This window comes from Cyclopterus lumpus, chromosome 14 (genome assembly GCF_009769545.1).
Source record: "Cyclopterus lumpus isolate fCycLum1 chromosome 14, fCycLum1.pri, whole genome shotgun sequence".
Taxonomy (NCBI): Eukaryota; Metazoa; Chordata; class Actinopteri; order Perciformes; family Cyclopteridae; genus Cyclopterus; species Cyclopterus lumpus.
The window spans coordinates 20,220,894-20,236,812 of record NC_046979.1 but is presented as its reverse complement, the minus strand read 5'-3'; the positions used below and the strand labels follow the sequence as shown (position 1 = coordinate 20,236,812).

The 15,919-nt window shown below is 44.1% G+C and overlaps 1 protein-coding gene across 1 annotated transcript in view; it reads left to right on the top strand.

Annotated features, from left to right (window-relative positions):
• Nucleotides 1–15,919, top strand: part of dscama (Down syndrome cell adhesion molecule a) — a 69,495-nt gene that overhangs the window by 32,826 nt on the left and 20,750 nt on the right. Inside the window, 8 exon segments of the mRNA XM_034550102.1 lie at nt 2,765–2,911; nt 4,514–4,792; nt 4,981–5,256; nt 6,200–6,496; nt 7,846–8,121; nt 9,257–9,535; nt 9,876–9,995; nt 11,441–11,620. Coding sequence (XP_034405993.1) covers nt 2,765–2,911; nt 4,514–4,792; nt 4,981–5,256; nt 6,200–6,496; nt 7,846–8,121; nt 9,257–9,535; nt 9,876–9,995; nt 11,441–11,620 — 1,854 coding nt within the window.

Genomic DNA, 15,919 nt, shown 5'->3' with positions numbered 1-15,919 from the left:
TGATCTCAAGCTGTAAAGGTGCAACATCTACTAGAACTCTTGTAATTATTGCCAACTTTTTGAAATGCGGGCACTTAACAATTCAGATTGTTAGCATTCTAAACCACAAGCGTCTCCGCTAGATTTCTGGAATTGTCCACCGCTCCAGGGGAACGCAGACAGCACCCAGAGGCCGTACATATGTTCTGGAGATCAGGAAGTGGCCATCATCAGGGGTTGAGGATGATGTACTGTATTTTCAAAGAGTTAGACGAGTAGATCGATCCCACGCTCGTGTTTTTACACTAAATATGTAGCTGACACCAGGAGATGGAGTGAACAGCTAGCCTCGCCAAAGGAAGATAATCCACCTCTAAAGCTCACTAAAAGTTCGATCCCAAAACGTTGTGGTTTGAGCTGAAGAGGTGTTTGTGGGCTGATTATTTTACCTCCTGTGTCCTAAACGAAAATATGCAACGTTGGTATCAAACATGGGCCGACCTGTCATCCTCTGACTGAACTTCACTAATAATCCAGATCCAGTTTTCCATACTGTTTTAACGTGCATTTAAAACACAGGCCTACTCTCCTCTCCCAGCCCTGATCTTTTGTACCAGTGACAGCCAGTCTGTTCTTATGAACGCTCCTCTCATTCATAAGCCTGCCTTATGACAGTAACGTCTGATGCCAGACAACTTTCAGAGGGGGGAGAAGATGGAGGGAAGGAGACAGCCCGCTTTGATATCTGCTTTCTCAGAATTGTTTCCTTCCCTCAAAATGAAGTGCCTATGCAACAAACAAAAATAACAATGTTGTACTATTCTTGCAGTTATATTCTGTGGTTATATGATGGTCAGTCACACTCTAGAGTACCTTGACCTCAAGCTGAAAAAAAAAAAGCCTTCGGGATATCAAATCTATGGTTTCTTGTTTCTAACTAGGTCATCACTTGCTCACAATAGCATCCTCACCACCCTCCTCTGTGTATTCCTCCGTCTCCTTCTCTGTTTCCTCCCCGCACTCTCATTCATCCTTTCTCAATGCACCAATACTGGGATCTGTAAACATGTTGGTAACTGGAAGAAGCTCAAAGATTGGTTTATTGGTTAATTTTGTGCAAATCCTACCACAACTATAGAAGGTTTTGCGTTGATTTTCAGAACAGATTTCTTGTGATTTTCAAAGCATTTAAAGGCGTGAACATTTTTGTATTATTGTTGCAGATAACGCCTTTAACGCAAAGATCTGTTCTGTTTTTCGGGTTTTCCGTCTGTCCGTCCTGTCTCTTGAACGAGATATCTCAGGGTCTCCTGGAGGGAATGTCATCATATTTGGCATTAAACGGTGGGCAAAAGGTCACTGTTACCTTGCCAAATGCGTTTTTTAACAATAACTCAAACATTTATATGCAAATTATGACAATTTCAGACAAATGCCCAATCGTTTCAAAAATGATAAAGTGGTGACATTTGCGACAGCGATGGATGGAAACTGCAGCATGGCTGGTTTGGCGGAAGCTTTCAACCGCCAGATGGTAATTCCGGTTCTAGCATGCGCTGTGCAAGGGGCCAGCAGCCATAATCTGTGTTAAAGTGTCATGACGGGACTAAATGAGAGTAATTCAACAACACATGAAGTGTGCATTATAATATCTCTCCCAGAAACCCCCAACCGTACGGCGGGCCCCGTTTGATCCCCGTCTCAGATTGGCTTCTCCATCATCTGTGACATGAAAAAATACATAAGGCAGCCGCCGGCTACAGCGCACATCACTCCTCATGAACACCGACTACCTCTCTCTACCGCCATGTGTTCACGCACATTTGCATAACATTAGCATGATATTAGCACATCCGACCTGTGCAGCCGAGCCTTATCAAAGCACTCTGTGATCCCTGGCTGCCTGCACGTTTTGCTGGAGCAGAGGGAAAGAAAGAGGGAGAGTTTTCCCCCAAGAGAGAGAGAGAGAGCGAGATGAGCTACATGATAACAAGCTGTGTTACACTGCTACACAACACATAGCCGCGCTGAGCTAAATGGGCTGCAGCAGATGTTTGGTGACTACATCCACAAAGAGATACGTACCTCACTTGACTTGCAAATATTTGCTAAGAGACTTCAAAATTGGATTTTTGTTCTGTCTCGTCTTCTCTTGGAGTGATTCCAGTGCGTAAGAATGAATACACACAGTGTGACTGTAGAATATTATTTGTTGTAAAAATGTCTCCCGTGATGAAATCCGGAGGCAACGGGTCCTTTTGTTTGCTCCTTTCATGTGTCACACGTGCAGCGTTGCAGACTTTTAGCAAAATGTGGAGACACGGTGCGCTCCATCCACGCGGGCTGACTCAGGAGTCAATTGAGGTGTTGTGGGGGGTTTACGTTACAGGTCAGAACAAGGTGACACTTGTGTCACTGTCCAGAGTGGTCTGCCTTCATCGGGGGGAGGAAGTATGTTTTTAAGTGGAAATTATGCAAAAGTACACACGCACACCACACTAAACTCTTGATGCATTAGACCATTAGGTTAGCGGGTACTCAGTGGGGACTAATTAATGAGAACAAAAGAGAAGGTTCCGTCTGCAGGCCGTAGACGCTCTCTAACATTCTCTTTGTGGAGAATCTGCAAGCTTCAGAAAGCTTTTCTAAAGTGTTCAACACCACACTGATCACATATTTGGTGACGATTGGCCCACAGGCAGTAACGTCGTTCAGGGTTGTATTGTTCCTCTAAGACCTGTACAACAGCGATAATGACGTGTTTTATTTATTGGTTTATTTGCAGTGTCACGGTTTCTCATCACATCCACGGGAGCCATGTATATCCTGGATGTGCAAATGGAGGACGGGCTGTACAACTACAGGTGTATGACACGCCACCGGTACACAGGAGAGACCCGACAGAGCAATAGTGCCCGCCTCATTGTCTCAGGTAAGAAGAACAGCAATCTATGCAAACATTAAAGTTGTACTTCAGCAAAAACATCACTTTCTGACCTGTAGCTAAATATATCTGCTCAAGTTGTTTATTTTATTCTCTGCTGTAAATGACACAAGACAAGTTAACAAATGTGGTATACCAAATTCTGTCCTCGTAAAATACATGAATCCCTCTTTTCTTTGGTTTCATTTCGCTTTTAGTTCAACTGTGGATTTCGGTTGGCTTCAAAGATAGTGCAAAGTGACAGAGGACCATATGGAAATAAATCTGTGCTTGTGAACAAAAAAAGATCTAGATATAGTGAATAGAATGGAGAGTGACAGGAAAAGCCCATGAATTAAAGAGGAGATGGCATGTGATAAAGGTCAGGAGAACCGTGCCAGCACAGTTTGTGGGGGCGGCTTCAGGACAGAGTATCGCCCTCCCTTACCCCGAACCATTTAAAGGGAGAGATTTTACACAAGAAGATGAGTTGACTTGGGTACTATTCAACCTGTGAAAATGTGATGTCATCGGAGTCATCTCGGATTGGGTTTAAGACTACCAAAAGACCAGCGAGGGGTCAACACAAAGAAGCTATTCTGTTGCATTATGTGAATTGTAGGATCCAGTGGTTTGGGAGCTTTAATCAGGACTAAACATGTATTCATTAGCTGGGAGTCCACCAAAGTTACGTGTGGTGCTTAATTGCTGAAGACCCACTTTTAAAGAAAGGATGTTGTGTTTGTGCAAAGTATTTCTGTAGGACCTCCCACCAAGTGAAATGATAGATTTTGGTCTTGAATGAAAGCCCTCTGAGGCAAATTTGTATTTCGTGATTGAATAGAACCAAATAACAATCGGAACACGGAAAAAAAGTGACTTCATAAATTGCCATACCTGAACATTGAAATTCACAATACGACGCAAGTGCGTGCCCATTTACGCACTCCGTCACCACGATAACCATGAAGCATTAGACGCACACAACCAGTATAATGTGGGTAAATAAAAACACACAAACAGGGCTCAACAATAAGGATTGCTCAGGCCTCGTAAATCTATCAACTCGCCAGATCAGTTAGCTGGATTTTTCTGCAGCGGATAATGAAGGTAGCCAAGGAGTGAGCCATCGCTCTTCCTCCATCTCTGTTGAGCGTGGAACATGCACAGTACCAATCGGCCCTCGCAAGGAAATGGCAGCGATGCGCACCCAAGCATTTCGATTAACCTAGAAACAGGATGTTAGGTTGGTCGTGTTGGAGAGCGTGTGGGCCAAACTCAAACTATGTGTTGTCTAGCTTGCCGCAAGTTTGAGAGCATTTACTGAAATAAAGATTAAACATCACAATTACTGTAATTTTAGTCTTTGTTGTTTTTTTGGTTCGACACTGATAAACAAAACTAGTTGTGTAGGGGCAAGAATAAATGTACTTTGGGCAAGTAGATTTCAGACCCAATTGTCCAACCGGACAAGTAAAAAAGAAAGTGTTTAGGTTCCACTAATCATCCCAGTCTCACATCCACTTAAGCATCAGACCAGGTTTGGTAATTGTTCAGAAGTGACAACAAAAATAACTCCAACCCCGACTACACCCGATTTCCCTCATGCAGACCCCGCCAACTCAGCACCACACATCCTGGACAGCTTTGAGCGGCGCGAGGTGATGACGTCTCATCGGGTGGAGTTGCCCTGCAAGGCCTCCGGGCACCCCGCACCTAAATACCGCTGGCTAAAAGACAACCGGCCGCTGGAGCCCGACACTCGCTTCAGACAGAGTGTGACAGGCCTGCTGATCGAGAGAGCGCAGTCCAGCGACACAGGGACATATGTGTGTGAGGTGTGGAATGGCTACGGCAATGCTGAGGTGGTCGGCATGCTGCTGGTAAAAGGTCAGTATCGCGGCCTGGTGGTCATTTAGCTTGACGTTTATCAGTAGTAGAATGTAACACTGGAAAGCTAGGAAGCTAAAGATACTGCTTCAGATTTATATGTTTCTACACGTATCATTTTTCGGGCAAAAATAATGACGCCTTGTGATATTCCAAAACAAATAATAATAAAAATTCCTAACCTTCAGAGTCCCTGAAGGTCGTGGTGAGCCCCCGGAAGGTGAAGGGCAGCGTGGGAAGCCAGGTTTCACTGTCGTGCAGTGTAACCGGCTCCGAGGAGTACCAGTTGTCCTGGTACCGCAACGGAGAGCTCATCTACCCCAGCAACAGCGTTCGCATGACAGGCCAAAACAGGGAAAACCTGGTCATGGCCGGCATGGCCAAGAGCGATGGAGGAGCCTATCAGTGTTTCGCCAGACATGGCAAGATGTCCGCCCAGGACTTTGTTCAAGTCATACTGGAAGGTCAGAATTCACTGTGAACTTACTGGAGATGTGTGCGGGAGCAGTAATCATACAGTACTTTGTATGCATAATGTCTTTTGGTTGTGTGTTCATTTATTTGTGTATGCACATGTGAATCCGAAGTGTGTGTTCATGTTCAAATCCAGACAGTGTACAAGTGGTACTGAGTGCTGCAGCACAGCTCAGCTTTATTAGATTTTCTGAAAGCGGCTTGCATACGAGTTGCTGCAGTGTCTGCCTCCCATGACCACGCCAATGTAAGGAGAATATTGATAATCAATGAAGCTGTGGAGCCAGAGAAAGGAGCTCTATTCATCTGCTTTAAACTCTGATTTAGCTTTTTATGCTGCGGACATGAATGTATTGCAATGAAAAAGAAATCTGAATAGAATCTCATTGTTGGTGCTGGACCAAAAATACCTTTCCTTTAAACATTTGAATCTTCTATTGAGGTTATCTAATGATGCTTTGAATGTCTGCCATAGTGTTTTATGACGTCATCACTCTAAAAGCATGGGGAAAAGAGAATTGAATTCATGGTGCCGTTAGATTGCTGCTGGACCACAGTGTTAATACAGGTGATGGCTCCCTTTGTGTGCAGCAAGCAGGAGAGCAAACTGTTCTTTGACCACAGTGAAAATGTAGTTTTTTTAAAGACTAAAGACTATTAAGAATATTTTCTGCTATAAAAACATGTTATGAATTTGGGAAATGATCTGTCTTTTTGGACTTACTCAGCCACCATTGTAATCTAATTCTCCAAATAGTACAATACTAATAACCTTAGTGTAACCTAATCTTTATCTGAAACCGTGCAGAAATACCAGATTGAAACAGAATGAATAGACGTGTAAAATAAAAGCTCTGCAGCATTGGAAGTTTTATTTAGAAGTTGAATATCAACATTATAAATGAAGCTTGTGTATCTCCGTCTGCTACCCAGATGGCACCCCCAAGATCCTGGCTTCATTCAGCGAGAAGGTCTACAACATCAACGAGTTTGTGTCGCTGACGTGCACGGTGAAGGGCACGCCGGAGCCCCGGGTAACGTGGACCCTGGACGATGAACCCGTGGTGCGGGACAGCCGCCATCGCATCTCCCACTACACCAACGGCGAGGGCCACGCGGTCAGCCACCTCAACATCAGCCAGACCCAGGTGCCCGACGGAGGGGTGTATCGCTGCATCTGCAACAACTCGGCCGGGACAGTTTCCTACCAGGCGCGAATAAACGTAAGAGGTGCTTGTCAGATCAACTCTTCCAACACACCATCACATATACACATCAACATGTCTTGATTTATTCTGTTTTCAATTGGCTATGTTTAAAGTGCCTTGGCTGTGCAGGTGTTGAAAGAAGGCCTGACTCAATTTGCCAACATTTTATTATTTTTAGTCGTCCGATGTGCTGCTAGTACCTTTAAAACCTGATATTGGAGCTTCAGTGCTCAGAATGTGCCAGATACTTGAACAGCCTCCTGCACTGGCTCCTCTTATCATCAGTCACTGCTGTCAGCATTAACTTTTCTAATACCCCGCATCCTACCCAACACCTGCTGATAGCTTTATATTGGGATGCCATTAGGGTGATTTAGTGTTCGTTCCAGTGTATGACTGTAGTGCTATCTGCTCTCTACAGGGACATGGTTGGCTGGGTTGCTTGTTGTCATGTAGCGGTAATACTGGGACGCTCAAGCTTTTCTGTACTTGCTTTAAGGCTATTAGTATTTCTCTATTGCAGAGGGGGACTGGCACTTTCTGTGCACTGATTGGTTTAATTTGATTGTGTTCACTCTTGCATGTTGTAAGGCTAAATAGGGCGATCCTCCAGCCCTTAAGCGAGGGTCCGTGGATGCCGAATGCAGCCAAGCAATGAAGATAAATCTCCACAGGTGCCATTGCAGAGAAAGTGTAATGACTGTTTCTCACATCGTTGGCTCCTTAATCGTGCTAAAGAGAGTAGCAACCCAGGATAGGCTTGTGCTCAAAGTACACTACAGAGCCTAGTTAAACTGTCTTCTATAGTGCTTTAAAGAGAAGCCTAATAGTCCATTTCCCTGATAGACACTGAGCTATGGAGGCCCATTGGTTATTCTGTTGGTTTTTCACAAGTGTGTGCAAAAGCTGGCAACATGAGTAATGGTTTTGATAATAGCTTCATGAGTGGAGAGAGGGAACATTCCACTCTAATGCTTGTCAGAGGCAATCACAGGCGGCACCGAAGAGGTGGCAGCGCAAGGTAATATTCACTACAGGCTCTAATAGAAGGGTACATGAGTCCCTGGTTCTCACAAGGCAAAAAGCACATTTGATATGGAGGAAAACAAAACAGCAGAGCAGAACGGGTCCACTGGTAATGATTTCCTTTTTCTTTGACTTATCACAAGGAGTTCTTAGTCAGGAGGTCTGGATCCCCTCAATGCATCTAGGCAATGTTTTGATTTCTTGCTGTCAGAATGAATCAAGGCATGTAAACGGCATGTTTGTGGTGTCCTGAAAACACACAAAACACAGCACACCTGTCTTTTATAGCACCCCCCTGCCTCAAAACCATTTTAAGAGAGTTGTCTCTCCAATGTGTCCTTCAAGGGCCTGCCAGCATCAGACCAATGAAAAACCTCACTGCCATCGCTGGGCGGGACATGTACATTCACTGCCGCGTCATTGGCTACCCGTACTACTCCATCAAGTGGTACAAGGACTCTAATTTGCTGCCATACAACCACCGCCAGCGGGCCTTCGAGAACAACGGCACCCTGAAGCTGTTTGACGTGCAGAAGGACGTGGATGAAGGCGAATACACGTGCAACGTGCTGGTGCAGCCACAGCTCTCCACACACCAGAGCGTCTACGTTACTGTGAAAGGTATGAACCTCAGTCAGATCTGTCCTCAGTTCCAGTTCATGACTCAACACTGGATGTTAACGCAGGACTTTATTTTTAGAAAAACAGCATTAGATTTAGGCGGTGGGGCTGTGTGTAGTCATGGGTACTCCATCAGGATTAGTATCAACCTGAAGTGTCAAGTAAGCAGCTAAGGCCATTTATTTGAGGTGTACATACACAATTAATCATACGCCAGTACCTTCATGTTTACTCCATCATTAATCTCTTTCATACCAAGACGGAATCTCTTAATCGGTCCGCACACTGACACTGTGTCTTTCCATCTGGCGTACATGCAGCTCATCGCATTTAAAAGACACATTAAAGCAACGCCTTAGTATGTAAACATTTCCTTGTTGCAGAAAACACAGATAGGCAGAGGGATATTTGAAAACCCACAACCTGTAATGAAAACACACTTGCATCACTGATAGCGAAGCGTCATCTCCATCACCTAGCCAGCTTATCTGAGGCTCATCTGAATATGCAGCGGCGCTCAGCTAAACCTGGGCGATGATAACCTCAGATGGCTTTTTTTCTTCAATGAGGCTGTACGATTTAAAATGTCGCCCCTCCCACCCCCCCTACTCTCTCTCTCTGGCGGTAACAAGTGTGCAGGGGGGCACACAGCGTCGACAAAGCTATGCCGCCATTCCGCCTCGGCTAATTTGCCTCTCGGCTGCTTAGCATTCCAGCGCTGCCGAGAGGGAATCCCCAGGAGCCTATTATGTCTATTTTGTTGTGAATTAAATAAGCGCTGAAGTGCAGCTTATTCCAATGTTATTTTAAATCATTAATTTTCCAAAGCATCTGGTTCTCACGATGGCCGCGGTGTCCCCAGAGAGCGAAAGACCGTGAGAGAGAGTGTTACATGCATGTTGTTTGAGTGAGAGTTCAGGTATTACAATATTCGTTCCTGGAAAATCACAGCATTGTGTTTTAATATTGGGAACTAGGTGATAAAGAGAGAGTTGTGACCAATGAGTTTCTATGAGAGTGATTTATTAGCTAGTTCAGCCTTGCCGTGTGTGTATATATATTTGTTAAACCTAAATTGAACGTATGCTGGTCAAAATCCTGCGATGCAATTTTAATTTGAACGTCTCATCCCCAGTTCCACCTACCATCCACCCATTTGAGTTCCCTCGGTTTTCCATCGGCCAGCGAGTCTTCATCCCCTGCGTGGTGATGTCCGGCGACCAGCCCGTCTTCATCACCTGGCAGAAGGACGGTCGGCCCATCCCGGTCAGCCTTGGTGTCACCATCGACAACATCGACTTTACCAGCTCCCTGCGTGTCTCCAACCTCACACTGATGCACAACGGCAACTACACCTGCATCGCGCGCAACCAGGCTGCCGCCGTAGAGCACCAGAGCCAACTCATCGTCCGAGGTGAGTCAGGGGGAGGCGCTAGGTTGGTTACAAGATATAAGCAGAGACCCTTGTGTCTTTTTGCTGCTAAAAGTGTTCAAAACTGGGACAAAACTGAGTGAATGCTGGTGACAGAAAAGGTAGTGGTGGGTGTCAGTATCTGATCCAAATGACTAGTTATTCTACTATTATCTGGTTTGTATTGGTCCTTGATCTTTCTCCCTGAATACAATGACAAACACTCTTATGACTGAGGATTGTTTAGTGAAAGACTCGAGAGATTTCTTTCAAAGTGAGCTGTTGGTGATCAGTAGACGTATATATTGCAATAAGTTTAATGTAATGTCTTCTTGACTTGCAGTTCCTCCCAAATTTGTGGTGCAACCGAAGGACCAGGACGGCATCTATGGAAAGGCAGTGATACTCAACTGCTCAGCTGAAGGCTATCCTGTTCCTACCATCCAGTGGGAGTACTCTAAAGGTAAACATACAGCACGACACATGCGTTAATGTACATGCGCCTTTTCACTCAAGCCACACGATCACACATGTATAACGCACAGCTGTGCCTTCCCGGTATCGGTGAAAGTGTTAGATGTGTTTTCAAAGTCTTTTAACTCGATACATTTCCTGTCTTGTCTTTTGACAATGGCGCTGAATTGTATGTTCAGACTTTTCTTTCTGTCCTAGGGCAAGCGTTTTCTCCGCGATAGATGATATATATTTTAAAGCCAACACAACAAATATAATGTCCACAGCCTTGAGGTTGAACGCATAATAACACCCACCTCAAGTCCACACAAGCACTTTGAGATGAAAAGCAAGAGCTTTTCGGTTCTCTGGCATGATCCCATCCTGGCTGGAGACAGTACCAGTGATTCTTGTAAATAAAAAGGATCTGCATTGACATGAATATCCATTGCTTGTCATGTTTGGTTTTGACTGAAGTATCTCAACTATTACTGTTGGAAGGGCTGACATGACACACACATTCACGTAATCCTGGTTTTGTAGTAACTTTGGCGATCCTCTCACCTGGCACCATCATCAGGTCATCATCCATTCAACACTATGGTTCATGAACAAATACTTGCTAAACTATTAAAGGTCCCATTAGCCTCAATTGTTTGAATGCTAAAAATGCTCAACAAAGGTGGTGAGCAACATTATACCGGCTAGACATCAGCCTGTAAGCATTACGCTCTGCATGTCAGCTTGCTGACAATAGCATTTAGTTATAAGCACTTTGTCTTAATTACAGCCTCAGAGAGCCACAGGCATGGTAGTAGACATCCATTACCCCCTCAACCCAACCACAGACCCTATATCTCCACTAATGAATACATTGTAATAATATACAATGGTACACACACATTATACAGTATACAAGGTTTCCATCTGGTGAATATCTGCTGTAGCTTTAACCTTAAACTACTAAAGATATACAAAGCAGTGAGGTACTGTGATACAAAAGAAGTTCCCTTGGTGAAACACAAGAGCAGAGGATATCAATGACCATGTGAAACTTTAGCAGTGGCAGAATGAATATAGTGGAAATATTGATTAGTATTTGACTATTTGTAGAATTAGATTCCAGTGGTGACCGCTTAGGATGTTTTCCGACTCGTTTGAGCATAAACATTCGGCCATAACTAAGGAGCATTATGAAGGACAAAATTGATTGAACAAAAGCTATTCGTATCCAAAATTGTAATCTAATGACATATTCTGCTTCAGTCCATATATGTTGGCGTTTAGCCTTTAAAAAACCTTTTCACCGTGGTTTTGAGAACTGTTAGCTCATTTATATTAAGAATTTTGTTCGAAGTTTGTCTGTGATAAAGGGGAAAAATGTAACTAGCCGGCATATGTTTTCCTGTATTTTGGCCTGATCTGGATCGACACTCACTCTGTCCCCTCCGACAGGCGCCGGGGTCCCTCAGTTCAAACCCATCGCCCTCAACTCAGGCTTCCGGATCGAGGTGCTGGTCAACGGCTCTCTGTTCATCAAGCATGTGCTGGAAGAAGACAGCGGCTTCTACCTGTGTAGAGTCAGCAACGACGTCGGAGCTGATGTCAGCAAGTCCATGTATCTCAATGTCAAAAGTAAGTCTTGTGGGGATGTAGACATAAAACTTGTCTGCATTACTTATTTGTGTGTAGTGTATTCTTAAGGCCAGCTTTGCACAAATAATTTTGCTCAATGCGGGCGGTGACATTACAGTAAAAAGTGACCACTAAAACACAAAGGTTAAGTGGGTTGCACTGGAGCCGGCTTTGTCCGACAGTCAGGCCACCAGCAAGATGCCGTCACGGTGCCCGCTCTGTGCTTTCTGCCTGAATGAATCCCACAAAAGCAACGGCCATATCCAACGCCACCGCATCTCTCGCAGAAAGTACAGCATTTATCCGCTGTGTGGCCCAGGACTTAGCTCCCCTCCATTAAGCCTTGAATTCTGCATGGAAGCAGGAGCTGCCATGTGGAAAAGCGGGCTGAGGGATGGAGCAAAAAAAGGGTTAGTGGAGGAATGGGTTATCCATGTTCCCTACGTCTCTCCTCTTTTCTTTAGTTTCTTTTACGGTATATATATATATGTATATATACGGTAAGAGTATATATCCAAGATATTTCATATGTATCTATGTATATATATGTATATATATATATATATGTGTGTGTAAGTGTGTGTGTGTATATATATGTATGTGTATATATATGTATGTGTATATATATATATGTATGTGTATATATATGTATATATATATATGTATGTGTATATATGTACGCATATATATGTATGTGTATATATGTATGTATATATATGTAAATATATATATATATATATGTATGTGTATATATATATGTATATATATGTATGTGTATATATATATGTATGTATGTATATATATATGTGTATATATGTACGCATATATATGTATGTGTATATATGTATGTATATATATGTAAATATATGTATGTGTATATGTATGTGTATATATGTATGTGTATATATGTAAATATATATATATGTATGTGTATATATATATGTAAATAGATATATATATGTAAATATATATATGTATGTAAATATATATATGTATGTATATATACATTTATGTATGTGTATATATATATATATATATATATGTGTTTGTGTATATATGTCCTCCTCTTCGTGCCTGAGCAACGTTTTATTTTCCATGTTCTTATTACCAACCATTATCATTATTAGTGGAGCTAACACCCATCACCCTCAAACATACATGCAGCACAGCTATGATTTAGTCTTTTCAAGTTTTAACCAATAACAGATCATGACCAGGAGCAACAAAATACTTTTAATGGAATATTATTGAGATAATCAAATCACAATCAGGAGACAGAAATCGAGTGATGTCTTTTGAAGAATAGCTTTCAAAGTAATGCAATTCTCAGAAATGTCACTGTTTGCTTACTACAAAGTGTTTTAATAAAGTTATATCTATATCTATATGAATACTGCCCTCCTCATTTGACAGTCTACATCCTTCTGGGAGGAAGGACCGCGTCGCATGTATTTCTGAGTCTGAGCTTTGTGCACGTGATTGTAGATTTGCATGAGCAAGTGTGATCTGGAGCCAGTCCGCCGGGGCTGGGCGCTCATTCTGATCACTGGCTGCGAGATGAGGCTTATGCCCCCGTGGCTCTTATCAAGCCAGAGCAGAGCTCTGCTCCCCTGCTGAGTGTCTCACTGTCTGCCAGCCGCAGCCGAAATAGGCTACCACTCCTTCATGAACCCTCCTGTCTGACGACCATGCTCCCTCACAGACAGACATCAGTACAGTCTAATCAAGTGGGATTTACAATCAAATATCCTTTGAAGGTTCCCACTGTAGGATGCTACCGGTGATTAGTCCTCCGTGGTCTGAAGTTGTTGTAAATCCTTACCTTTGACTGGAGAAAAAGGTTTTTACTCTTTAAGTCCTTGGATTTCAAGCCGATTAGCAAGATTCTAAATTTAATGTCTTCCTTTCACTTGCATATAAATATAATATAGCTGATTGTAGATTGAATCCGATGTACTCCATGTTGCTAACCTCATGCAGATTCATAATGGCAGGCAGTGATGGATGATTTGATTTGGTCATTACAGCTTTAAATGTTCACAGCCCAGTTTTTTTTTTCTTCTCCTTTAGTCTTCGTGTTATGTAGTTCTCTCGTATATTTGGACATGTGGTCCTCGAAAAACAATCAGAAGTTACAGAAAGTAGAGAACACCTGCTATACACTAGTGCAGTTGAACAGTCAGCTGTGGCATTTCATGGTTGGCAATTTATGACACAAAAAAATTATATATCTTTGTACCCTGCTCAGAATAATTAGCATAAATTAGCTTACAGAGCAGGCTGCAGACAGCAAACTAAACATCTTGTGAGGACATTTCTTTGTTTTTTTGTTTTCAGTGTGAGGATTCACTGCTTTCCTCTGTTTTATGTCATGGTAATCTGAGAACCAGTTAGTTTTGGAACTAATTCCACTGGTGTGGCAGACTTCTACATTAACCATATCCCTGTGTGACATATGATCCTGTAAAAACAATATACACTGCGAGATTCTTTTTTCATGCACGCATTATTGATCTTTGTCTTTTTATGTCTTCAGGGCGTTGTGTTTGTGCGTGTCAGCAGTCCCTAAGCTGCATGCTCTGCTCCTGAAGTGTCAGGCTGTTGTTGTGATAGTTGTTCTGTCCTGATTTGTGTCTCTTTGCTCTCTGTGGTAACCCGAATCTCCCCGGGCGCCAGGGGAGCCACACCTTATCCTGCCGTGTGTGTGTGCGTGTGCGTGTGCGTGTGTGTGCGTGCGTGCGTGCGTGCGTGCGCGCGCGCCCATGCGCCGTGCGCAGACAACATACTCAGGAACCCTTAAAGCCTCTCCATGTACTTAACAGGCCCAGCCCTGAGCCTGTGCTCTCCAGCAGTGCGTCTGAGGCCGTAATGTTCGGTAACGTTGGGCGCGGTGATGTTCTGTACACTCTGTGCTGGGTTTTTTCCGTTGTTTATCCAGGCCAGCCTCCACCACTTGAGCAGCGGCAGCTACTTAAGAGGCTTAGGAGCCAATTATGGAGGCACATGAGCTGACGCACGCCGAAGTCCTCACGTGATGCATCGCATGATCTTCGCTGTGTATTATTGGCTGTCCGGGTGTGGCTTGACAACTAAAAACAATAGATTAAATCTATTGATTGATGTGCGGTATAGACGCATGGATGTCAAAGAGGCTGTCGTGTGTGTGTGTGACACAGGTGAGCGGGCGAGGCCCATACGAACACACAGAGACGGACAAAGCACCGCACGCGTTGATGCAAAAGGCATAATGTAAAGGCACAGATACCATTACAAAAGAGTAATGAGCCGCGCAGCTAATGCAGCGCTTCAGATAGATCCCTCTCCGCCAAGGCTATTGTGGTGGACTCCCCGGGAAATGAATTGCTGCTATTGTGATGTCCCAGCTTGGCACTTTCATTGTGACGAGCCTCTGTGCCTCGTCATAATATACCATGCATCATCCCGTGTGAACGCCGCCAGTAGAAATGGCTTGCACCCACCGCACCAGGAGGAAGTTGCGCTTCTTTATAGAAGGAGTAATCAGTTTGTTTGTTTTCCTGTCTTGACATCGGTTGCTGGCGGGGGGCTTAAACAAATGTTTTTGTGTGTATTGTGCAATTTCTAGTCAAGCAGCCCCACCACCAAAATAGACGCACTTCAGTCAATTCATTACCAATCCACAGCGGATGCTATCAGAGTCAGTCAACAGCCACTCAATGTTTATCAGGACCAATTAAGACCAATCAAGCCTATTAGACATCATAATGTTGGCAGACACAGGGGGTGAAGGGCAGAGCATCTAATGAGGCTTCACTGAAGAGAAGGGTTAAACGTCCTTGTGGTCACTGAGCGGCCTCCAGAGTGCGGCGTCCTTCAGACGAGCATAAGGAAGTCCCCTCTTCCTGTGATCTCCGTTTCTTTCATCTTGCATCCCCCCCTCATTCCCCATTCCCCCTCCCACCTCGCCACAGAAGCTCACCTAGTGGGCGAGCATACATTGGTTCATGCTCCACGTCCAAGCCAATTGTGCAGCTAAGAGAATTATTTCAGTACATTGCAGGCGGCCAGTGAACCAGTCATCTCTGTGCCATTGCTGCAGAGCTGTTCCCCCCCACCCCGCATCCCATCCACACCGTCTCCTCCCCAGCCCACTTACAATGTGCCCCCGGGGTAGGAGGCTATACGCATCTCAGCTCGTCGTCTCTCGTCCGGCCCCTCGTGGCTCCACCGAGCCAGGGTGCCCTGTGGCGAACACTGGCCAGCCAGGCAGTCAGTGACACAGTGTGGGATGAAATGTCGGCTTGCATCCCAGTGGCTCAA